At 39.8% G+C, this 23,852-nt stretch overlaps 2 protein-coding genes across 2 annotated transcripts in view; both read left to right on the plus strand.

Annotated features, from left to right (window-relative positions):
• The window catches only part of CNKSR3 (CNKSR family member 3), a 56,923-nt gene extending 53,624 nt beyond the window's left edge, over positions 1–3,299 (plus strand). Inside the window, exon 13 of the mRNA XM_077782163.1 lies at positions 1,212–3,299. Within this exon, the coding sequence (XP_077638289.1) occupies positions 1,212–1,510 (299 nt within the window). The 3' untranslated portion in view covers positions 1,511–3,299. The remainder of the gene's footprint in view (positions 1–1,211) is intronic.
• A 4,187-nt stretch (positions 3,300–7,486) lies between these two features.
• Positions 7,487–23,852, plus strand: part of IPCEF1 (interaction protein for cytohesin exchange factors 1) — an 83,282-nt gene continuing 66,916 nt past the window's right edge. Inside the window, exon 1 of the mRNA XM_021540564.3 lies at positions 7,487–9,739. The gene's annotated coding sequence lies outside the window, so the exon portion shown is untranslated. The remainder of the gene's footprint in view (positions 9,740–23,852) is intronic.

Genomic DNA, 23,852 nt, shown 5'->3' on the forward strand with positions numbered 1-23,852 from the left:
CACAGGTTTACCACTTTGCTCTTGCACACAGCCCTTTCCCTTTCTACTGTGTTTAATATTGATTGTGAAACTGCTTTTTTGCTAAGTCTTTTTGTTTAGCTAACTGTCGAGGCTGTTGAAGAAGCAAGCTTGTTTACAAAATGTAAAATGTAAGGTCTTTTAGGAGCTGCTTTTTACTGCTACTGCTTTTAGAAATGAACATATTCTGCAGGCGTCACTGAATGGGAGAGAGACAGAAGCTCGTAACACTTTGTGTTCAGTTGAATGGCTTTTTTTACTTCCCACACTGTCTTCTTCCCACCCTTTTTTGCATCTGAAAGTCTATTTCAGTCCTTTTAGAGTGGGAAATAAGGATGCTAGTTTATTCTTGGAATCAGTTACGAAAGCTAATGTCTAATTCTAGGTAAAATCAAAGCTAGATTCTATTATTTTCATGTAAAAGTAGAAATTGATAGTGAGAAGCATCAACCTGCAGGGAACCTAACAGAGCCATCACCAGATGGCAGGGCTGGTTTTTGTGTGTATGGTTTTTTGTTTGGTTTAACCTTTGGCTTTGTGTTGCCTTTTTTTAATGCTTGAAAGGTACCAAAGTGCTGCAGGCTTGTATTTAAGCTGTATTAGATCAGAACCAAAGGCCTGCCTAGTTCAGCAAGATTTCTTTAGCAGCAGCTGCTTTAGTCAAGTGTCTGGGGAAGAGTTAAAACAGAGGAAGCATCACGAATCACTGGTCAAAACCAGGGAAGGAAGTGCTTACATCTTCACCTGCAAAATTAATTTCTCTTTTCCAAAGTAATATTAGTAGCTTTTAAGTTACTCATGAGTTATATTGAAAAGTTTATGGATTCAACTCTGATCTCTTCAGCATTTTGAATAACACATTAGAAGAAGATTTGTTACATATCATCTATGATAATGATTTGCATCAAGGTAGTCTGTATCATCATTTTTGGTGTGTGTGAATCTGGAATACAACACTCAAATGGTATCTCCTCTGAGTATGGATTTATTTCATTATTTCTGCTACTTAAAAAACATTAAAGATACAAAAATCTGTGAGTCTATTGATAGCTGTTTATGTCCAGTTATTTTATGAACAAAACTCCAGATCTAGGTATTTGAAGTGTAACCAGAATACTTTTATAAAACCAGAAAATGTTAATGGAGGGTTTTGAAGTCAGCAATAATTGGTTTTCTCCCTCTTGTTTGTACAGGTGAAGATGTCCTCTGCAGGTACTTCAGCAATGAAAGGATACCCCCAATCATTGAGGAAAGCCCCTCCACGCAGCATCCGCTCTCCAGGCCAGTGTCTGACAAGCAGTTAGTGAGGGGAACGGATTATATTCGAGGCAGCAGGTGTTTTATGAACACAGACCTCCACAACAGTGCAACAATTCCTTTTCAAGAGGAAGGTGCTAAAAAATCATCTGTTACATCATCTGCAAAATCCTCCTCGGCAGAGCCCTCGCTGCTGGTCAATTGGTTGACGAGACTGAAATTGTTGACTCACTGACTTGTCCCCAGCGCTGTTCCCAAGTGCCTTTGCTCGTCGGTCAGACTTCTCTACTTTGCAGCTTAACTGACCCACAGTGACTAATGCAGTGTTCTTTTCCTGGAGAATCTCACACTTCAGCCTTTTTGTTTGTCATTTTTGATGGATCAGAGGGTTTCATAGTGCAAGGAGGGGAGAAAGATCGAGTTCCTTCTCCTGGCCAAAAACTGAAGGCATTAATTCCCGTGGAAATGAGTAAAATTTCAGTGGGGAGGGGCCACAAATGACCTGGAAAATGCATAATGACTCAGAGGAAAGCATTGTATTACTGTGAAGTCCAGTGGCACTTTAGTTGTCTGAATGCTCAGAGGCTGGTGCAACTGGCAGGGTGTCAGAGTTTGAAGAGCTCACAGAAGTTGACACTCTCCTGACTGAGAAAATAAACAGGGAAAACAGCAGTTTTGTGCAACTTAGTGGTGCTGTTTCAAGTACTGCATGAGATCAACCTTGTGAGGAAGAAGTTAGTAGTGTTATTGTTCTTTCTCTGATATCCAGAGTTCCTATGAAGTCTTAGGAAGAGAGTTCTCTTATTCAGAGATTTTAGGAAGTTGGACTAATTTAATTATAAATCAATCCAACCTTATATATGTAATCTATTTTATTTGAAATCACAATACAAATAAGGAGCACTGAACAACTGCGGTGCTCATCTGTAAAGGTATATGGATTGCTACAACAAGCCAAGGAAATGCATCTGTAGAGGTGGTGAAAGAATATATATTTTTTCCTTAATTGTTTAAGAATGACTTGCTGTTAACCAAAGTAACCTTTAAAGACAGTCCTGTTGGACTTAAGAGAACTTTTACAGTGGTTCAGTTTTTGAATGATGTTGTTGTTTTTATGAAAAATATGTGCTACCATACACTACAATTGTAAGACATCTTGCTATTTTCTATATAGCTCTAATTTTTACCCCTCCAGAATTTTAAAGTGGCGTTGGGTATTTTGGGAGGAAAATAAAACTTGTTTAACAAAAGAGGAGGATATTGAAGAGGTATTGTTTAAGAAAGAATGTACATAAGATTGTTAGTATGCAAACAGTTGTGTTTAAAGTTATTTAAATGTTAAATATAGTTGTATATATTTTTAAACAGATAGAGTTTGTACCTTCCTGTATCAAAGTATTGGGCACAACTTAGTCAAATGAAAAGAAAATAAGATTTTGTATTACCTTCTAATTATAAGACTAACTATTTTTGAGGATGATACATTGCCAACAGCCTCTACTCCTTTGGTCTTGCTGAAAAGAAGGATTTGTGTTTAATGATTGGTGGGGAAAAAGAGGGAAGTTAAATGCTAGTTTGCATGTAGGATTGGGGCAGAAATCACATGTGATAACAGGATGTTAAAAACACACTGTAAACCTGTCTATGAAGATGTCACCATTCTGCTGCAATGAGCTGATGAAGTTGTGCTACAGCCTTGCAGAGAGAGACAGGGTGTTTCATTCACTTCTCAGTTAATTTTGTTTGTGACTCACTCATGACTGGGGAGGCTGGTTTGGACCTTTCTGATCAAAGCAGATGTCTCCCATCTGCCACTCTCCTCCACTCCCTGAGATGGCAGTCTGTACTAGACATGAACTGCTCCTGTGCAAGTGAACCCTACAGCAGTTTGGTCCTGCCTCCAAGGAAAGGGCTGAAACTGCCATGTTGTAGGCTCTGTGGTGTAGTATAGTCTAGCCTCAAAAAGGCTGAATTGTTCTAAGGGTGTTGTCTAAACAAGACTTTTAAAATGAAGATATTGCTCATTTTCAATGTCGTGTTTTCTTTACTTTAAAAATGAATGGGGTCCATCATGCTTAACCTCTTATTGCATATAGTGAATATAGAGGATGCTCTACAGTTTAGGGGTAAAACAAAAAGTCCCACAGATCTAGGGATAAATCACAGCTGATATCCTTCTGGCTTAACGTGCAAAAGAAATCTGCTATTATGCAAAATATTGGCTTATCTCTTGATGTTGAAGGTATGTGTATCTATCCAATGAAAAACTATATCTAGGCTGATTTCCCTAATAAGTATCATGTACATTTCCAGATGTCCTGCCATAGTACAGTACTCCACAATACTCTGAATACACTGTTATGGTGGAAAAACAATGCAGGTAATTGGAAAAGATCATCAACCCCACAAAAATGGAAAATAATATTTAGTACTCATGCATATATATATATGTAGTGGGGATCATGCACTTTTGAAATATTGAGCAGGCTTCTGTTAAAGTCTGTAGAATATGTGAAAGCCAATGCCTTTGGTTTCTCTTACATAACCATTGCAAAAAAAAAAGTCCTATTTTGGATTGTAATGTGTGAGAGGAAATAAGACATGAAAATGAGCACTAATGGCTTGTAGAGACAGAGTGCAGGGCAATTCTCCAAGCCATGTGTTTCCTCTGGTATTATGGACAATTAAATTAATCAGTGTTTGAATTCTGGATGACTAACAGAGGTGAACACACTACTGAGAGCATTTTACTAATTTTGTGTTAATCAATGAACTGATAACTTTTCCTTCCTCATAAGCAGGGCTTGTTTTACAAGCAACATGCTCCATAGTCTTGGTGCTCGAACAGAAAGGAGAGGGAGTAAAAATCCAAAATTTAACCAAACCAGGAAACAGATGGTAAAGACAAGCTTTTAAGTTGGAGAGGATAAAGAATTTTCTTCTTGCAAAAATGTTTCTTTAGTCCAAATCTTGCATCCTGTTTTATTACACTGCACCAGGCAGTCTTCACAAACTGCTTTATATCTGCAATCACATCCTGAATAGACCAAGTTAAACCTGTCATCAGGCTTTAACTCTTTAACTTAGATCTCAATGAATTCAGCTCAACCCCTTTTTTTTTTTTTTTTTTTTCAAGTTTTACTTTCCTAGGAGCTTTCCTGCCTTCATAATTCAATTTTTGGAATATCTTACACAGGCAGAAAGGCTTTTGTGCTCATACATTCTCAGAAATGCCTTTGCCAGCAGGATTGGTATTTCAGAGGAGTGTGAATGTTGGCTTCTGCTTGAGTTTTCTGCACTGAAATATTCATCCCCTAATTTCCACCATACATCTAGTGCACCATCCTGAAGTGTGGGATAGAAATGGTCGTGGGCAATTGGAAAGAACTGTTGTGTCCTTTGGAGTAATCTTTGTCCTGATGTACAACTGTGACTTCTTTCTTCTCTGTAAAGCCTGAGCTTTGCTTTGCACATACTGTGGTTATGGAGCACATGCTCTTTGTGGCTGTCACATAGGAATGCTTTTGTCTCCTTGCAGGCTGTGAGGTTTTTATAATGGACAAGAACTCTTGATGAAGCCACTGACTTAACTCAGCATATTCTGTGATTCACTTAAGATGTCTAAAGAGCACTCCAAAAAACTCAGTTTGGAGAATGAAAAAAGAGGGGTCAGGCTAAGTTAAATGTGTGGGTCTGTGTTGTGTCGAATGCTGCTTCAGCTGAGTGACAGTAACTCTGCAAAGAAAGCACCCGACACAACTGCAGCATGCACATTTATTTCTACCACTACTTTTGTATGATGCTAGAATATGAAACAAGGGCAGTCTTTCAAAGCAGTTATGTGTAGTTCCACACACCACACTTGAGCTGCAATATATATTGACAAAAGCAGTCAAGAGCTGCTGTCAGTGTGTAATTTCACCAAATTCTGCTGCCTGTGCTTCAGCTGCATCAGTTTAAAATAGCAACCTCTCTTTATCCTGTTGCCTGCACAATGCGAGTCCCTAACCATCAGTTTTGTCTGTCTTTGTGATAGTAATTGCTGGTAAGGTTGTGTTATTCCCAGGGGGCCTTGTGCAGTGGTCCAAAAGTGTAGTTTGGGTTATTCTGGACTTTGTCCAAAAGTGGAAAGTCAAATTTAAAAACAATGTTACTGCTCTAACATCACTTAAGAGTTGGGATTTTTTTTTAAATACATACTAGATTTGAAACAGGCAAGAGTTGTCTATTGCACATACTTTGCCAGTGGAAGAAAAAATGAGGATTGCATACTCAGTGGAGGAAAAAACCCCAGACCTTTGGGTGTCCTCCAGTTCCTGCCAGTGGGAGAAATGTGTTTGTTTTAGTATGACATAGAATAGATGTAAACATTTCTTTTTAAACCTCCCTGTGTGGTCATCTCAGTTATTCAGGATGATGTAAGCCACTGACTTTCTCCCTTAAGTGGTTATGGAGTTATCCAGTTTGGTTTTTTAGGAGAGGGTAAAGATATGTTAGACAATTACATGATTGATTAACAGAGTATGGAGACAGAGTAATTAAGCATAAAATAAGTGCCAGAGAGTTCTGAGCTACAGGGAAAATCCTTAGGGTCAATTTATGATTGTGGTTTCTGTTTGTTCTCTGGTGAGGGTGAATGTTCCCTATGCCAGACAGCAACCAAGGAATCAGAGGACAGGAAGTCCAGTTTACTGTATCTTCAGCTGAGAGGGGTAGTTGCTTGGGCTTCTTTGGTTTTTTGGTTGATTGTTTCTGAGAGTCCACACCCTCCTTGGTAAGTGTAGCCCTTTTAGAGTGCAAGTGAGCCAGAGCAGGAATTGTTGAAATGTACCTGTGGAGCAAACCTGACAAGATTCTGATGGATCACTGGGCTGTGCTGACTGATGGTGCTCCGCCACCACGTGTTTAGATGTGCTCTGGGAGTGCCTTTGCAGGTGAGGAGCCTTGTGACCTTTGCTTAGAGGCTTTTTTGTTTGGGCAATATTTACTGAGAGACAATATGTTACAGTCTAAAAATATATTCAATGTTTTGACCATGTATTTAATGTTATTTTTTTTCCCCAAGTAACTGCATGCTTCTCAGTGCTACTTATTAATGTGTTTTCCTCTTTCATCCCCCATTAGCTGTTTTCATTACCAATGTTCCTAATGAAATCCTCCCATATTTCCAGTGAAAATGTTCATAATGCCAAGTAGTCATAAATGAGCCATAAAATTTTAATCTGTAAACTGTAAAAGAGCTCCAACCAAACAAAACTTCATTAGCAAAACATAAGAAAAAACATTTTCTGCCTTGTGAATAACAAGTTCATGAATAATAACTAAACTGAGGATTTTCATGTAGGTATAAGATCAGCCAAACTTTAGTGGCTGCATTTTGGGTGATTTGTTTGATTTTATTACATGACAGTAGAAAATGAAGGCTGTAGTACACTTATTGTAGATTCTTGAAGTGCAGCTGTGGTGTTTGAATGTATTTCCACAGAATGTGATCAAAGGCTTTCTTAGGTGTAACACAGTTTTAGCTAAAACTCTCACACGTCACTGAATGTCCCATTGAACATGCAGAAGTCTTAATATTGTCTGGCATATTTCTTGACCACTGGTTTCTGGGGGACAGTTGGTATAAATTCCTGTAATTGAGTAGGATGAGAGCGAAATAAATGATGTCCTAAATTAATTATTTCCCTTTTACTATGTCTTTGCTCTCTGACCTTTTCCTCCCTATATTAAGGCTAAGGGACTTTTCAAAAATTTATTTCACAAACAAACAGCTGTAAAGTCTTTAATATTTATAGCATAATCAGTTTGTTTTGATGTCCAAGATAGTTTTCACTAGAGCCTTCCAGCAAAAAATAGTACTGTCCACAAAACATTTCCAAGTTCTTGATTCGTATAAGAATTCCTCTCTGCTTAGTAAGCTATTGGCTTAGACTCTGCTTTGAACTTACTTAGACCACCCCAAGCAGTCCTTGGTCCAGAAACATCAGCTTATCACTGGATAGGAAGAAAGGGTCTGTTTTTTTCTCTTTCAGAGTTTTGTAACGCTGGATTCATAGGTTGCACTGGAGATAGGGATGTGGACCTCCTGCCCTTCCTACCCATCAGCTAAAGCAGCAGCCCCTCTCTTCCCCACCCCATGCTCAGGATATGAGTGACAGGCCTCGATTAAAAGGCTAATGGGGCAAAGTACATGATTTGCAAAGTTGGTTTTCCTGTGAAAGTGTGGGAACATTGTGGAGTGACATGGTGTGTCTCACAGTGTTATGAGGGAGCCATAATCTAAAAACAAAAAAGGTTTGGCAGCATAGGAGCTCCTGGTGTGCCACAGGCATGTTTCAGCTAGTGCTCACCGAGAGACCTTTACTAAAGCAAAGGGGACAAGTGAGATGCGGCTGTCTGGGAGAGGCAGTGAGGCAGATACCCTGGGGTGCTCACACTTGGGTGAATCTGGTCACAGGAAATGCATTTGACCTGCTACTGACCGTGGCTGGCTGCTGTGCTTGCAATGCATGTGGTCTGTGTGGGAAATAAGGCTTTAGAAAGATGTGGAAGAGGCTCAGGTTTCGGCATCATGACTCATTTCCCAGTGGCTGACCAAAGCAGGGGAGGTGTCATGATGAGGGAAGCTGTGATGAGAAGTACTCCTGCTATCTTTCTCCCTATCAAGAAATGTCAGGGAATGAAAACAATCACCAGAAGTCTGAAGTACAAAAAACGTGAATCACACATGGATACCAAAGTGCATGACTTCTCCCACAGGTCACTCCTGCAATGGTGGATTTTTCATCTAGTTTGCAATGAAGTATTTGGTGTGTTTTCAAAATACAGAGGATTTTGGACACCCTCTGGTCTCGTGGAGTATTTGCTGTTCATGTAGAGAGACATCTTGGCTGGTGAGGCTGACTCTGGCAGCGTTGTCTCAGGGAAGGAACTGTAAGGCGAGAATTTTATCACCCCGATTAGTTTGATACAAGCTTTTTGTATTGGATGTGGATAACATGCCTATGTTTTAAAATAAAGTGAAAGTCAGTAATAAAATCACAAAAACCATACAAGAGATATTTGTGGGAGAAGAGATGCTGCCAAAACGTTGTTCTCTGGTTGCTTTCCAGTACTGTTGCCTAGTTTGCACCCCTAAGACAAAATTCTGGGTGCTGCCCTAGTGGAAGATGGCACACTACAGGAACCCAAAGGCTTGGTTCCATTGTTGAAAGCACAGACCAAGCAACATTTCTGTTGTTTTTCTCTAGGTCTTCAGTGATCTCCGGTGATGAGTGGTCTCTTCAGTCTGTTGCTGTTTTCTCCCTTTGCTCAAGGTGCCCTTGCTGAGCACCTCAGGCAGTTTTGGCATTGTCACACTTGGGTGCCTGCAGAAGGCAGTGTTGTGTTCAACATGCTTGTGCTGCTTTTGTACTTGAGCATAAATAAGAAATTCTCCCAGTAATTAAACAGGTTTTGTTGGGCAAGATGTTCTGTCCTCAGCACTAGGTCTGAGCACTAGGTTCCTTCTACTTTTTGTGTCAAATCTTATTGGTTGATGAGAGCCGTTTCTGATTTATGATTGAAAGGGTGAAATGAAAACAGGGTCTTGTTGATGAAGATGCAAGTGAACATTTGAACAATTAATAAAGGCCAAAAAAACTAGACAAGTAAAACCAGGCACTAATTCTTTATCTGAGCAGTGCTAAACAAAAACTACACAAAGTAAATGTGTATGTGTTTTACATTTGTGTGGGGTTTCATATCTGAGTCTACTGTCTGGAAACTTCTAATATTATTCTCCTACAAATTTCTGGACAATGAGCTGCAGGTAACTGTGGGGTGCTTATGATCAAGCAGCTGCTCTATTATTGTGCTGCTGTGCTTTGGGAGAGCAGACTGCTTGCTACGCCTGGGTTTTCTGTTCCTTCCCAGCCCTCCCACTCTCAAACCAATGCACATCATATCAGGTGGTTTTCAAAACTGTAAGCTCGTCACTAGATCCTCTTTTCACTGTCCTACTCAGTTCAACTTTTGAGAACAATAGAAAATGTATTTTTAAAGGCTGAAGATGCTGCAATACCATAAACACAGATAGATGTAATTATTGACTGGTTTGAGAACTGGAGCCATTGTAAGGTAACATATACTGCTGTGTTTAAGATGAAAAGTTTTTCTTCAAGTAGAAATTGTGTTATGCTCTTGGACTATTAAATACACTCTTGATTCAGAAATGCACAAAGCACCATTTGTGCCACTTAAAGTTCACATGGAAAAGCTGAATCATCCAAGCCATCTGAATGATGCACACTATTTGGTAGTTGTTTTCTTCAGCAGGCAGCTGGTGATCTCTCTTCCTGTATTCAGGGCTTGGGTGGGGGAGGAAAAAAGGAAGACAGAAAGGAGTCTCCTGGGTGGGGGAGAACCTATTGCTTCATGTGTACAAACTTTATGGTTTTCCTGAGATCTCTCTAAATTTCTGGTAAGTTAAAACTACATTAAGAGGATTGAAGAGGCAATATATATTGCAATTAAGTTATAAAGTGTTTTTATTTTAAAGTAATAATGCTTTATGAACATTTTAGGCATGATTTGTTTATTATAAGTTATATTTCAAGCAGTTCTTCATGGGAGAAGACATAGGATATGTGCTAGGGTTGGGGGTCCTTCAGACTTGGTAGCTTCTGTGTCTCCTGCTCCCCATTTGAAATAAGGAGGTGAACTGTGAGATTTGTTGCCTCAGTCACCAGCCAAAAAATGGTAACTCATTTTCTTTTGTGCTGTTCATGTTGTAAACTTAACACCTAATTTACATGTTTGCCTACTGAAGCTCACTGGTAATGAAGGGCTGTTTAGTGCTGAAAAAACTCTCAGGTCAGGAGTGGGACAGACATATGACCGGGTGGAACAGTTTTTTGCAGAAAAGCCCACGCATATTCCCTGCTGCTACATCTGTAGTTTTCTACATTTAGGATGTATCTATTTTTCTTTGGCTATTTTATTTATATTAATGTTAGTGAAGAAGCTTTTTTCTGCTTTTTTAATGATCTATACCTTTATTGCAGTCTGTCTTACCTAGTTAGATAGTAAGATTTTTTTATCAAGCCTTGTCTTCTAGTTTTAACTTCCTGAGTGTAATGGGTCAGGGATTTAATTATTCTGCATTGTACTTATTAGTACAGTTGAAAGGGTCTAAAGAGCAGCAGAATAGAAAAAGCAGTGCAGAAAGGCTTTGCTCAGATTCTGTTTGACTTTTCTTTGGCTTTTTCTTTTATTTCCCAAAGCTGAAGAGGGACACAACCAGCAGGCATTCAAATCTTCTTTTGAGTCTAAACCAAACTGTGTGACTCTGTCAGTATTAGTAATGAACTGCCTGGGAATTGATGGCAAATTACTTGTATTTCTGACTAACACAAACAGGAAAAAAGGGCTGGGGCTCTTGTTCTCAGCAGATTCTTCAAGAGAGCCTCTCATTAACTGTACACGGGGGGCACTTCCATTTCTTTGGTGACTGTCATTTTAGGGCTGGCTGTGCCTGCAATAACCTAAAGAATTTACCACAGCAGGTAGTTTCAGCGAGGGGGCAACAGCCCCTCTTGCTTAGAAAACATTGGCCTTTGAGAAAATACCAAATCAAACTATGTTGCATAGTCCTAAGAAAAGATGACTGCATTGGTGTGATAAGAACAAACATTAAAGATTTATGTAAGAAATTTATAGGACAAGAAACAATAAGCTTAAATTGCAGCACAGAGCTTGAATTTGGTTGAAAAGCCTGATGTCAAGGAGCGTTAAGGACTGGTTTAAGATGCTGAAGGGAGCTGTGGAACCTCCCTTATTTGAAATCTTAGAGAACAGGTTAGGCAGCCTCTGTTAGAAATAGCCCGAGTATAGTTGATCCAGCTGGGAGGGAAAGACTTAATGATCTCTTGATGTCTCTACAACCTTATGAATTTGCAGAGAGGTGAGTAGGCTGTGTGTGATTGCATCCTGGTAGAGTTCATCAAGTGCTTTCAGGCCCTTCTGGATAAAAGCCACCATGCATGCTTCACCATAACCCTAGTGAAATTTGGAGGTTTAAAGGACCCTGAAGCAATCAAATGAATGCATGAGCAGATGCAGTTCAGGGGCACAGCACAGGAAAGGGACAGGGAGATGTAACATTCAGATTCAGTAATTTTTCAGTTTTGTACTGATCTAGAGTAAAAAGCATCATCAAAAATTGCCATTGTTCCTTCAGTTGAGGCACTTGCAGAACGTTACAAAAACACTTTTTGTTTTGAAGAACTGTGGGGGTTTTCCTCTTAATAGAAAGAAAGTATTAGTAATGGTGCTACACTTCTGACAAGGGAAAGCATATTGATAGCTCTAAAATATAGTTTGGCCTTTTAAAATCAAGACAATAGACCTATAAAATATGCTCTTTTATACTGCTTCCTGATAGAGTTGAAAGACACATCCCTGCCATTTCTAATGTGATTTTTACTTTTTAAAAAGGAAAATAACTTGTAGACAAGTAGGGCAGCTCTGTGCTTATGGAAGTAGCTTGTTTCTGTATATAAGTTCCTTGTTAGAATGAGCTGTGAAGCAAAAATTACCCATTTTCATCTTCTTTCAACCAATGAGTGGCCCAGGGGTATGAACTTTATGGGGAGACACACAGGTAGCATGGTACCAAGAAATTGATTTCTCATGCAGTGCAAATTGTCAGTGGCCAGAGTCTCCAGAAAGCAGTACCAGATGTCATGAATATTTTGGCATTCAAGTCTGTAGAAAGCTCCAAGGAGGAGGAAGTGAAAGAATGGTGGCAAGTATCTTGCAAGCAATTTTAGGGATGTGGGACTTCATTTGCACATAAGTGTGACAGCTCTTTTAAGCAAAAAGCATGGTGGGAAGTGGGGTAGACTTTACTACCACTCAAAGGACTGAGCCATCTGCTTTTCTGTGTCATCAAGAAGCACTGTCTGGTCTGCTGCCTTTATCTCTTCTGTGGAATATTTACTCCATCCATAAGTAACGCATGTGCTTCTGCAGACCTGTCAGTATTGCCCTCACTACGATTCAGAGTGCATGTAAAGCCAGTAGTTATTTTAGGAAGCAATAGCTGAGTCTGTGCATCAGATTTCAAGATATATTTTTGGGCAAGTTTTCAGATAATCCATTTATAACAGCTGAAGTACTTTGAAGATATGAAGTGCCATGTTACAGATAAGTACTGATTAGTCATGCAAATAAATAGAGATATTTTAATTAGTGCAATTTCAACATGACTCGTACTGTGGAAAATAGCCCAGGTAAACATATTAAATAGGTAATTTATCAGTGGGAGCAACCTATGATTAAAGGTGTAGTGTTTTAATTTTTTTTGGGGGGGAATAATATACTTTGCAAAGTTACAATGCAAGATAGTAACAGCCTGATAAGCTAAAAAACAATAACAGCCTCTGTTTTTCAAAGTATCCAGAAAATTATAAATGAGATATTTGTGTCTCTTCATGTCTGTTTGAGCCACAGTACAACTCCAAGTAAGTTGGGCATGCTCAAGTATGTACTTACTGCCTGAAATGTGGCAGTCTTGCCAGCTGGTCAGCCTGAGGATACATACATATACTGTGGTGCTATTGTAGCTTTATTCTGGGATTTGCCACCATTTTCCTGCCAGGACCCTTTCTTGCAGCAACTTCTTTTTGTGTGTGTGTGATCTGTCAGCATCCTGACTGGGAGAGACAGTAATTGACTGGAGTATTTGCCACAAGGCCTTCTGGTATTATGTAGGAGGTGTGGTGAAGTGTTGCTGTGTCATTCTATAACTAGTTCACAGTCATTTTTGTATGTGTGTGCAATTATATGTAAGTGAATAAAAATGGAGGCCAGGATCAAGGCACTGCTTTGCTATTCTTGCTCAGGAAGACTTCTGAGAGTTAGAGCCAGACCTTTCATGTTTTTTGGATATGGTTGCACACTGCACTTTCCTTGCTTTCCTTGGAATCAGGATTGGGTACATCTGTGATGAGGAATGGAGCAGAATATCAGACTATTGTTATTGATATGTGTGTGTTTATCACCTTTGACAATATATCTGGGCAATGTAAGTAATGAATATTTGATGAACTACAGGAATACGTCCATGAAAGGATTCCTTGTCTCTTTGTTTTTAGTGCCAGAACTTGTTTATAGTGGAGTGTGCCAAAGTTAACCTCCAATTAAAAAGCAGGAGAGGGAGCAGTTTACCTCATGGTAAACACCACATAGTGGCTTAATTTACTCTCTGTCAGTTAGTCACAACACCCACAGTCTTTTAAATTTATGACTAAAATGCAAAGGTGTAATATAAGTAGATTTTCCAGTCTGGTTTCCTAGTTTCAGTGGAATTTGCCTGAGCTTTATATGTGTGTATGCCTGTGGGTGAATGTATGTACCCATGCACTGAATTCTGTTTAAACTACTCAACCATAATATTTGAGACAGAATGACATGACTTGTCAGCTCTTTGAGACTCAGTCTTTTACCTTTTCTAAAAACCTTCCAAAGAGCTTAGAGTTACAAACTATAGTCAAGGAACATGAGTCTGCTGTTGCCATATGTCCCTATTCACACAGCCCCCTTACCTAGAAAGATGATAAAACCAGGCTCAAGTGAAAGTTTACCGAAACAGCTTTTGGGTAACTTCTCACTATGCCTATATGAGGTATATTTGTCCTTTTTTTCCTTTTCTTTAAACTGAGAATAAATAAGAATAAATTTTCACAATTATCGAGGTTGCAATGCCTACTCAGCAGGTATTTGAAGTACCTACAGAAGTTCAGTGCAAGATCTATTTTTGATCATTGCTATTCTCCTTCTAGTGTCAGGGTTACACTTCAAGTGCAGCTGTGTGTGTCTCTGTCTTTATAGAAAGAAGTCAATTTTCATTTAGAGTTGTGCTTTGAAAAAAACCCAAACAACTGCTGTGACTTTGTGACCTTTCTGCAATGTGTTCTCTGCCTTTTAAAAAGGGACTTTCACTTGAAGGAATTTACAACAGATTTTCCTCTGAGTCCTTCACACTTATATCTTGGCTTCATTCCAGAGTGTAGAAATTAGATTTGTAATTGCCTTATTTACAAGGTAGGGTTTCCCCTTCTCTTTGTTTGCTTAACTTGTTGGATTGTAGACTATTAGGCGCCACTTAATCTTCTAAAAAAATGTTTTATTTCTATTCTTTTCTGATAAATTACTATTTATTCTCCTGAAAAAAACCATCATCAGAATGAACAGAAAAAGTGGATTATTCTGAATTTAATTTGTAATATAGGAGACTAGGTTTAGCAGAATGAAAGAAACTAAAGTGGTCCTCAACTTGATTAGAAGATAATTTGACTTAAAATTCCTGTTGTATTTTTTTGCCCCCAAAATTATGGATTTAGATAAAATTTGGGTAAAACAGTGGTCTGAAATTCCATTCCAGGCTTTAAACAAGGCTCAAGCATGGTAAATGTTTTGGTGAACAAAACCATTATTCCCGATGGCTTTTTGGCTTGAGATTGTTCATTAATTATTTATTTTTACCATCAGTTTGCCTCTTGGATACCTGACTGGCTCTAGAATACACAGAACCAGCGCAAGGACACTTGTTGGGAACACTTGTGCTTTCAGGACATGTTTAAGCCTTTCTCTCCCAAACATGCCATCAAATAGCCTTTGGCTTCTTCACTCTCCAAAACAGCTCCTTGTCAGTACTTTACCCTTCACAATGATCCTATCAGCAGGTCCAGCATTCTCTTTAGGAAGCAAAGTTAATGCATGATAGGTAATGTAGTCCAGAGTGTGTTTGGGGACCAACAGGCTATAAGAGAGATCCAGAGTGAGGTTTTTATCTTCCCCATTGTCTCTTCCCCACTGGACAACTCCCACTGCAGGAAAGGGTGGCAGCAGCTCCAGGTGCTGCTAACAGGGGTGGAGGAGGAGGAGGAGGAATGTTTCCTCTTTGCCAGGGTAAGGCTGTACCATGGATCCATGCAGAAAACTAGCACTCATCTAGGATTTCTGGACAATGCTTTGCTGCTGTATTATTTTTTTTTGTATTGTATTACTTTTTTTCAAATATCATTGTGTGAACAGCTGGCACTTTCTGTCTGACTGGTGGTGCCAATAGGCTTTTTATCTGTGTGTCTCTGCTGTAGGAGAGCACCGCAGGAATTACTCAGCTGGTTGGGCTGCTGAGGGCTTGTTAGTGGTGATTAACTCTGGTTAGATTTTCTAGTCCTCTCAGCCCTCTCTTCTTATCTCAAACAGATTGCGAAAACATTCTGCATGGTAAAAATGGACATGTCCGTAGCAGTGCAGCAAGCAGATTATGTATTACAGCCTGCTGTACAAGTCCTTTGGAAATTGTTTGCTTACATGGTTTCCTATGTGGATTTTTTTGTGGCATTTGACTGCTTGGCTGAGCTGTGTGGGTCTCTGCTCCCAGGCAAAGTTTTGCAGTGAGAGAAAGACGTTTTATTGTTCTCTGTGGCTGAATGCTGGTATTCATAAAAACACAGCCTGTCTAGTCATGCACATAAATAAAAATCCATTCAAGATAATGATGACAAAAAGGGAACATACATATGTCAGATCATATTCTGTAAACACAGACAATGATGAGGTTTGTAGAATCTACTTAACTTAGGTCTTGGTCCTGCAGGCAGTTATCAGCGTGCGAATACATTTATGTAGCACTTGACTTTTAGGACTGCTTGAGTTTATAAGATTAGTCCAAAGGCTGTGGAACACACATAGTCATTTTGTTAAACTCATCTAGTTTAAAGTGTTACTGTTTTCAGGCTGTGGTCAAACGTGTTTTCTATTTCCTCACTGGGGAAGGCCTCCCCAGAGGGGGCTGTAGCTGTTAACTGGGAGCTGGCAAGTTGCGAGTGCAGGTCCCAGGGCTGCTGCAGCCTGCCTGCCTTCCCTTCTTGCATCCCGGCCTTAGGAAAAGTAAGGTCACGGTGGAGAAAGTAATGTTTAACTCTCATACTGTGAAGTCCTAGAAGAGTGAATATTTTCACAAGTGTTGGGTAATCAAGAACTAGCCATAGCTCTTTGTGTTTCTTATTTGGGGCCAATAGGGTGACCGACGATGTAGCTTATTGCAAGATTCAGGTGTGAAAATTCTTATTAATGCCTTCAAGTTTGACATCTGGAAGGAAACTTAGAATGGCTTGTTAGGCCTCATCTGCAAACTAAAACAACCAAATTAAAAAAAAAGTCTTTGGAGCTAAGTCACTGTTTAAGACCATTAAAGACAAGACAGAATTTATGAGATTTAGGGTTGTTTTTTTTCTTGTTTGTTTTTTTATTTTGTTTGTTTGTTTCTTAAAGAGATTTAAAGCACATATATGTTCAATATGGTGACAATGAACACTGCCATTTGTAACTATACTTTTTGATACCTTGAAGGCTTATGAGGCATGGTCTCTCAGCAGACACTGAGCTGTTGCTCATTCCCACACCATCACTGTTGTTGAATTGACTGAAATGTGAAAGTCCAGATAACTCCTTAGGGGGTAGTATCATGCTTTATCATGTGCATGTGTGTTATCAGAATTCAGGTTTGATTGATTTCATGCCAGTGAAAAATCGTGTATAGCTGAGTGGTAATGGAAACCTGGATACAATGAATAGCAACAGGAGAACTTAAAGGGAAAGAATGAGAACAAGAAGCTTCATCTTCAGCTTTTCTATATATAGAAAACACCTCAAGGGTAAGCACATACTGTGTTGTACAAATACATTTAAAATGTGTTTTGTAGGCACATATTTTCGATGTGTTGTCATGATCAGAAACACATGTAGACTCTGAAAAGTTATGTGAAGCATGCAGAACCCTTGCTTATGCACATAAGTAAAAGCTATGCATGGTGTATCTGTGTGTAAACATTCAGTTGGAGGAACAGCCACATAAGAACTACTTCAGTACCATCAACCATCCCAAGTCAGGAAGCCACAAATTATAGGTCTGAAATTTACCACACTGGCATGTCTACATAAATAAAACTGACTAGAAAGATAGGAGAGAGGAAAAAACACATTTACAAATAGTGTTAGGTTAGAGAAGAGGAAAAATGCTAAACCCTTTTCTTGGCTTCAGTCAGAAGGCTGGAGGATTATTACAGGCAGGAGCTTGCAGACTTTAGCTAAACAACTTCCCGGTGCTGAGTATGAGTCTTGATTTTTATTTATATATATGCATACAGTCAGGGCTTTACACATAATCATTACTTTGATAGAGGCCAAGAGGGGGCATGGTTGGATTTGTTTTTTCACTTTCCAGGTACTTTGTCATCATCTTACTCCCTCTTTATCTCTGCCAAGTCTTTGGGATGGAATGATGTCATCTTCTTTATCTACCTAGTATCTACCATGATGAGCCCTTGATCCTGACCAAGGGTGTTGGCTGTTTCATGAATGCTGAATTGAGAAGCAGCCATAGGAAAGCTGAATTTCTGTTGCAGGCAGCAACACCTCAGCTAGAGTAAATACAACTGATACTTGTAAAACCACTGAGACAACTGCTGGTTGTCACAAAGCTTTATATAGGTCTCATTACGTCAGTGCTCTTCCAGTCCTTCCAGCCTGTGCTAGAGCAAACTCCCAGAACCTCTCTCCCCACTCGGTTGTCACACTTGCAACTTCGATTCTGCTGCAGCTGGGCTGATGGAAAAGTAGCTCGGGAAAAGCAGCTTCTCCGAATGCTCAGTCGCTACTCAGCCGCAGATGTTCCTGGAACTGAAGTAGGCTTGGCAGGTAAAACAATTCTTGGAACTGAAGAGTGAGAAAAGGGGGTGTCAGTAGATCTGAAGAAAGGAAGCAAAGTCAGCATTTGTGTTTGTTTGGAGTTGTCTTTTCTTTCTGTCTCACTGAAGAGGATCACTGCACAGAAATGTAATTGACCCTGATGTGGAGCATCTCCACATGGTAGAGAAAGTCTGGTGCTCACTTCATGTCTGGGAGATCTGTAGCACAACTGGTGACAAGGTAGCAAGAATTACTGCTCTTCCTACTGCACTCTTCTTGGAGCTCTACCCAGGTCCTCTGCTTCCAGCTTGGAGGATGTAAGGGAAGAGGAAAAGAAGGGAAAGCATTATGTAAGTTGAGGAAACTTCCTTACTATCTAGCAATGTCTGAAATTTTTAAACGGTGGGGTAATAGGAAGAGTTTTCTTGAGACTGGACATTATGAAACTAGAATTGAACACAGAGGTTCAGCTCAACCATCTGGCTTCTCTGAAAAAAAAAAAAAAAAAAAAGAGGAGATTCCTCTCTCTGTAAGTGCCTGGAAGCTGGGGGCTTTCTATAGGAGAAGGATGGGTAGGTTTAGAAAGTTTATTTTTTTCCTTAGGGTCTGCTGTCAGACATCATAAGCAGATGTTGCACATAACCCTAAGGAAAATGGCTGTCAAGAATGCATTGGCACTAATGCTGTTAGGTGAGGACTGGAGCGCTGGTAGAGACCAGGAGCACTGGACCAGAGCTATTTCTGTGGGAGAGAACCTCCTGTTCTTGTTCCAAGAGCTGACTTCTGTGTCATTGTAACTATGGCATTGCCGTCAGCTTCCTTAACTTAAAATCATGAGGGTTTGGTCAGGAATTTTGAGTCTTTACGTATTTGTATTTCCTGTGTTGAAAAGTTAAGTGCTGCTGTTAATGAGGAGGATAGATTTCGGGCGGCATTTAACAACAAGTATTTGTTTTGGGTGCTGACTGGGGACTGCAATCCCCCAATCTGGGGAGCGAAGTTCCCTTGTGTTTTGTGGATTTACATCTGCCCTTCACAACACTTCCATCTGCAGGAGAGAACAGCCATTGCTTTCCTTGGATGATTTGAGCAACTGAGACAAGAGTAAACTAAGCTTGCTCAGCGCTGCAAAGCAAATGAGGGAATAGAAAGGCCTTGAAGTGTAAACCAGAGCTCTTCTGCAGCTGGACTATCTTCCCTGCTGTCAATCTCCTAACTGTTCCATTCCTGCGGATAATTCAGTAGTGCATGACAGTGGTCACCAGCCATTACTCAGTCCTTGAAATGACCTGTGCTTGATGGGGGTTCTGTGCCTGCAGAGAATTCAGCTGAACTGTATTTAGTGAAGAACTTGAAAAAATTAGTCTGTAAATTACCCCTGAGAAAAAGTACAGTTGGGTATTTCTCTCTTGTGGATTAGAATGCACAGCTTTCCTTACTGGAGGAGGGGGAAGGAAATGGTTTGAGCTGTGGCATGGAAAAGTTGTGTAAGGAGAGGTTTAGGGTTTGTGTTTTGTGGTGTTTCCATTGCCTGCTCCGTTGTGTATGTACAGAGCACCGTGTCCTTGGGGACAAGATGCCCATACTGCTATCACCTTCTGCAGCAGAAGGCTGAACAGACAGCTGTGGGTGGGGGAGCCTCTGATGGGTGTAATCATTGAAGTGAACCTGTTATCTCTTTGGTGCAGTCAGATTTATATGTGGCATTTCTTCTAAAATACCTTCATACCTAGTTTCTAAAAGCCTTTTATGTGTAATATTCCCTTTAAGTTTCTCAAAAAAAAGAGAAATGTGTGATAAGGCAGGATTGGAAAAGGACACAAATATTTGATTTGATTACTATTTTTGGGATTAAAAATTGTCATAACTAGTGATATCTTTAATACCTTGTATATCTGTAGTCTCTAACATTTTACACAAATTAATGCAGTTCCACATTACAAACTTTTACAATGCTTTGGTTAGGTGGAGTTCCTGCAGTCATGCACAGGAACTAGATATCTTTGTAGACTCTCCTCTCAGAGGAAAAGAAGTCCCAAGGAGCATCCCACTGAATCCTGAGTCCTGCAGGCAAGCCGAGATCCCCGCTTAGCTCTGCTGGAGCAGTGTGCTCCACCAGCTGTCACATTCTGCTCTTTAAACCAGTGCTTCATCCAACTTCAGTGCAGTGGCTGGACCAGGAAAAGTGCTGATAGAAATCTGCTGTGGTCCAACAAGTACTTAATGGTTAAATGCTCCATGGCCTAAGAAGGCTGGGTTCATACTGGCTCAGATTTTTAATGTGGGGTTAGTCTGTAGAGAAACCTATAGCTGAGTGTTTCTGGCAGACAGCCTAAGGGGTGGGAAAGAAAGACTTTTGTAAATTCACTGCTGTACAAATGTATGCTTAATGTATGCATACAACCTAGTATTTATTAAACAAGTAGGTTTTCCTAGCAGGACAGAGGAGCAGATGTTCTGCATATGGCTGGGTGCTGCTTCCCAGCAGAGCCTGACCACTGTCCTCTCCTGCCAGGTGCCACCAGCCCCAGAATGTGGAGCAGCAATGTCCTGCTGCCTCCTGCAGCCTCCCTGACCCCTGCCTTGGCTTTGGGGTGAAACTGGAATTGTTGCTTTGATTATTACTGTTAGTCTTCCAACGCAGGATTTCTGATAAAACTAACATCAGTACTTAATATGTAGGAATCTTTTTTTGGATGATGAACAAAAACTTTTCTATTAGCAAGATTGTTTAGCAGGAAGTGCTTATCAAAAAAAAAAAACCAACAAAGCTATCCTGGATAAAATTTATATTCCATATGGCAGAGGTTAAGTGAAATGGCAAAGAAAGCATTATATATCTCATCTTTATTAAGTTAAAAAAATGTAGGAATCACACTGACTTCAAATTCAGCATCATAAATCTGGTAGTTAAGAAATCAAGTAACTTTAAAAAATGGACCTAAATAATGTGACAGTGTGTGTTGAGAGAAGAATAAGAGAAAGAGTTAAAAGGAAAAACTACTTGAAATGACATCAAGGCTCTTTAATTGTGCTATTAGTAGAAATGAAGAGTAAATATGTATTCATGTCAAGGAAGATTTAAAAAAATACCAATAATATGACAAAGATGGTATGTGCAAACAAAAAATTACAGCAGTCTTTTAGAAATAAGAAGGTGGGCTTTTTGTCAAAAATTGGGTGTCATAGCCAATAGAATAAGAATGGAAAAGACCATAAGTCCTGGTAAATATTTTGTCTTTTTGGCTTTATCGCAAAAGTCATAAAAAATGGACTGGGGAGGATGTCACATTAAAATCCTTTCAGATCATTAGAAACAGAAACCAGAGAAAGATTTTGTTACTGTTTGAATTGTAAGAGAAGTAGGAAAAGATGATAAGACTAAGAAATATTATTATGTGAGTTTGTACTAGATGTTTCTAGAGAAGAGCAGAAATCTAAAGAGCTGTTCCAAAGTGAACTGCTACAAGATTGAATTTTAAAACAAATTATTTTAAAAAGCTTGTAAATAATGAGCACCCATCAGTGTTCATGGAGAATACTAGAGCAAATGGGAAAGGAAATGCTAAAATAGACAATGTGGAATGTAATTTATTAGCTGAATTAGTACTAGAGGAATAAGAAGCAAATTACAACAAGTGGATTCATATGTATCAAGGGAGACATACTGATTTTGGGGGTTTTTTGGGGTAAAGATGATGCTCTTCATAAAGGCAGCATTCTTTGGCTTTATGAGCCAACCTGAACTGAAGGTGCATCCAATTGATAGGGGATGTTTTGACACAGGTGTGTTAATTCAGACAAGGAGTGCACTTCTGAAGCCAATCTCCAGATTATCCCCACTTACCCTGCTGTAGTTCACATGGCAGACAGATCTTGCATTATACAAAATGAGCATCCTTAGAATAAAATTAACCAGATGTGCTCCAGGAGTGCACTGCTAATCAGTTAATGAAACTGAACTGCTGGTGTCCATTTATTTGTGTGCATGGCAGATCCTTGGCACTGCACATTTTGCTCTACAGATTCATTGCTGGCAGCCCACTGCACTGCTTGCCTATGTGTGTATCACTGCAGCAGCCTTGGATTTCCAGACACCTTTTGTCAGGGCTATAGCCAAAGGCTCGTGACAGCTAAGGCAGCTACAGCTCTTTTGTGGGCTAACAGCTGATTAAACAATGGGAAGTGAAGGCTGGAAGCAAGGTATGGAAAAGGGGAACTAGGGTTTCAGTGCATTGGGGCTCCTCAGTGTGAAGAAAAAGGATTGAGAAGTAATGTGAGAGGTCTGCCAGTTATGACCACCACAGAGGTGGTTACAAAGTGGCAGATAATACCCATTTTTCCACAGGAAAACTGTTATGCACTGTTTATTAAAACAATGCAAACAAAAAGCCACAACCAATACCTCAAAAAACCCCAATAAAACTGGCAGTAAATTTAAATAAAAAATAAGTATGTTTTCACACACTGCAAAATAAATTGTGGGAGTTAGTGTGGATTTCATTTTCTTGAATGTATAAATGGGTTCAAAAAGCAAAGAGAAAAGTTTATGGAAGGACAAGCTCTTGAGAAATGAATCTCTTCATACTATGAAGCTCTGTAAATCTTCCTTCAGGATGTCCACAGACTATGGAATGGCGAAATTCCTCATGGAGACCTCGCTTGACATTGTCTCTGTTCTGACTCTTTTCCTGTGATCTGTGAATTTCCACTTTACCTTTATTCTGACTCAGCTTGAGCACTAAATAAAAATGCCACTTTTATTTCCTCTCAAGGTCTGGCGTATAATTAAGTAAATAAGAAAAAATTAATACTCCACGAGATCAAATTTCTTCAGCTTGTTCTTGAAGATACAAATACATCTGCTCTGCATCCCCTTGGGGCACCCATATTATCCATACTTCTTTTTATGTAGCAGTCTTGGGTCAAGCTCTCTAGAAAGATCTGAGGATGAAATTGGCACATGTACCTTATTCTCTAATAATATTGCATTATCGTGCAATACCAAAGGGAACTTGCTTTAATTCTGGAGATGCTGCTAGTGCTGTGAAGGCTTGCATGGGGCCTCTCAGCCTTGTGCACCACCTGTGACCTCACTTGCTGAGTCCTGCTGTAGTTCCCAGCTTTGGGAAGTGGCTTGCACATACTGTTTCTGTGTCAGCCTTAGGAACAGTGTTGATGTGGGTATTTGAGACAAAGATCAGTGGCAGCAGGAAGGTGGCAGGGAGTGGGTAGAGGGGTGCTGTGCCAAGGACTACAACAAGCGAGAGCACCCAAAGGGCATTTGGTAGTTTCTGACTCTAAGAAGCACCAGGGAAGTTACAGATGTGGTTACAGATGTTGTAGCTGGCTGAAGTACAGCAAGGGAACTTCTTTCAAGTGGTGACATTGGAGAAAATGTGCACAGCTTCTTAGAGAGCTGAAATTGTAAGACCAGGTGGATGAGTGTCCTAGTAAGCAGAGACTGCCTGGGAATCTATGAAGAGCTCCTCAAGAGAAATGGTGCTCTTCTAATAGGTTTCAAAGGTGCTTTGAACTTTGCAACCCAGAACTCATGCAGGCTCTTGGAAGAATCATGTAGCAAAGTCGGAATCTGTACCACTGACTTGTTTAATCACATCTCTCTTGCCTTCTCACTTGTTATTTTTCACTCTTTCTGTAACCATTCATCTTTATTCCCCTCCATCCTTTATTTTTGAGCAGACAGGGAATTCCACTATAATGGGAGCTGTTGGAACTTTTAATACATGAGTGTGAAGATGGTTGCAGTGCTATTAAGCCTCACATAACAAGTTTTTTGGGTTTCAGAAGTTGTTTTTAGTAGAGGAGCAAAC

The sequence above is a fragment of the Lonchura striata genome, chromosome 3 (assembly GCF_046129695.1).
Source record: "Lonchura striata isolate bLonStr1 chromosome 3, bLonStr1.mat, whole genome shotgun sequence".
NCBI classification, from domain to species: domain Eukaryota; kingdom Metazoa; phylum Chordata; class Aves; order Passeriformes; family Estrildidae; genus Lonchura; species Lonchura striata.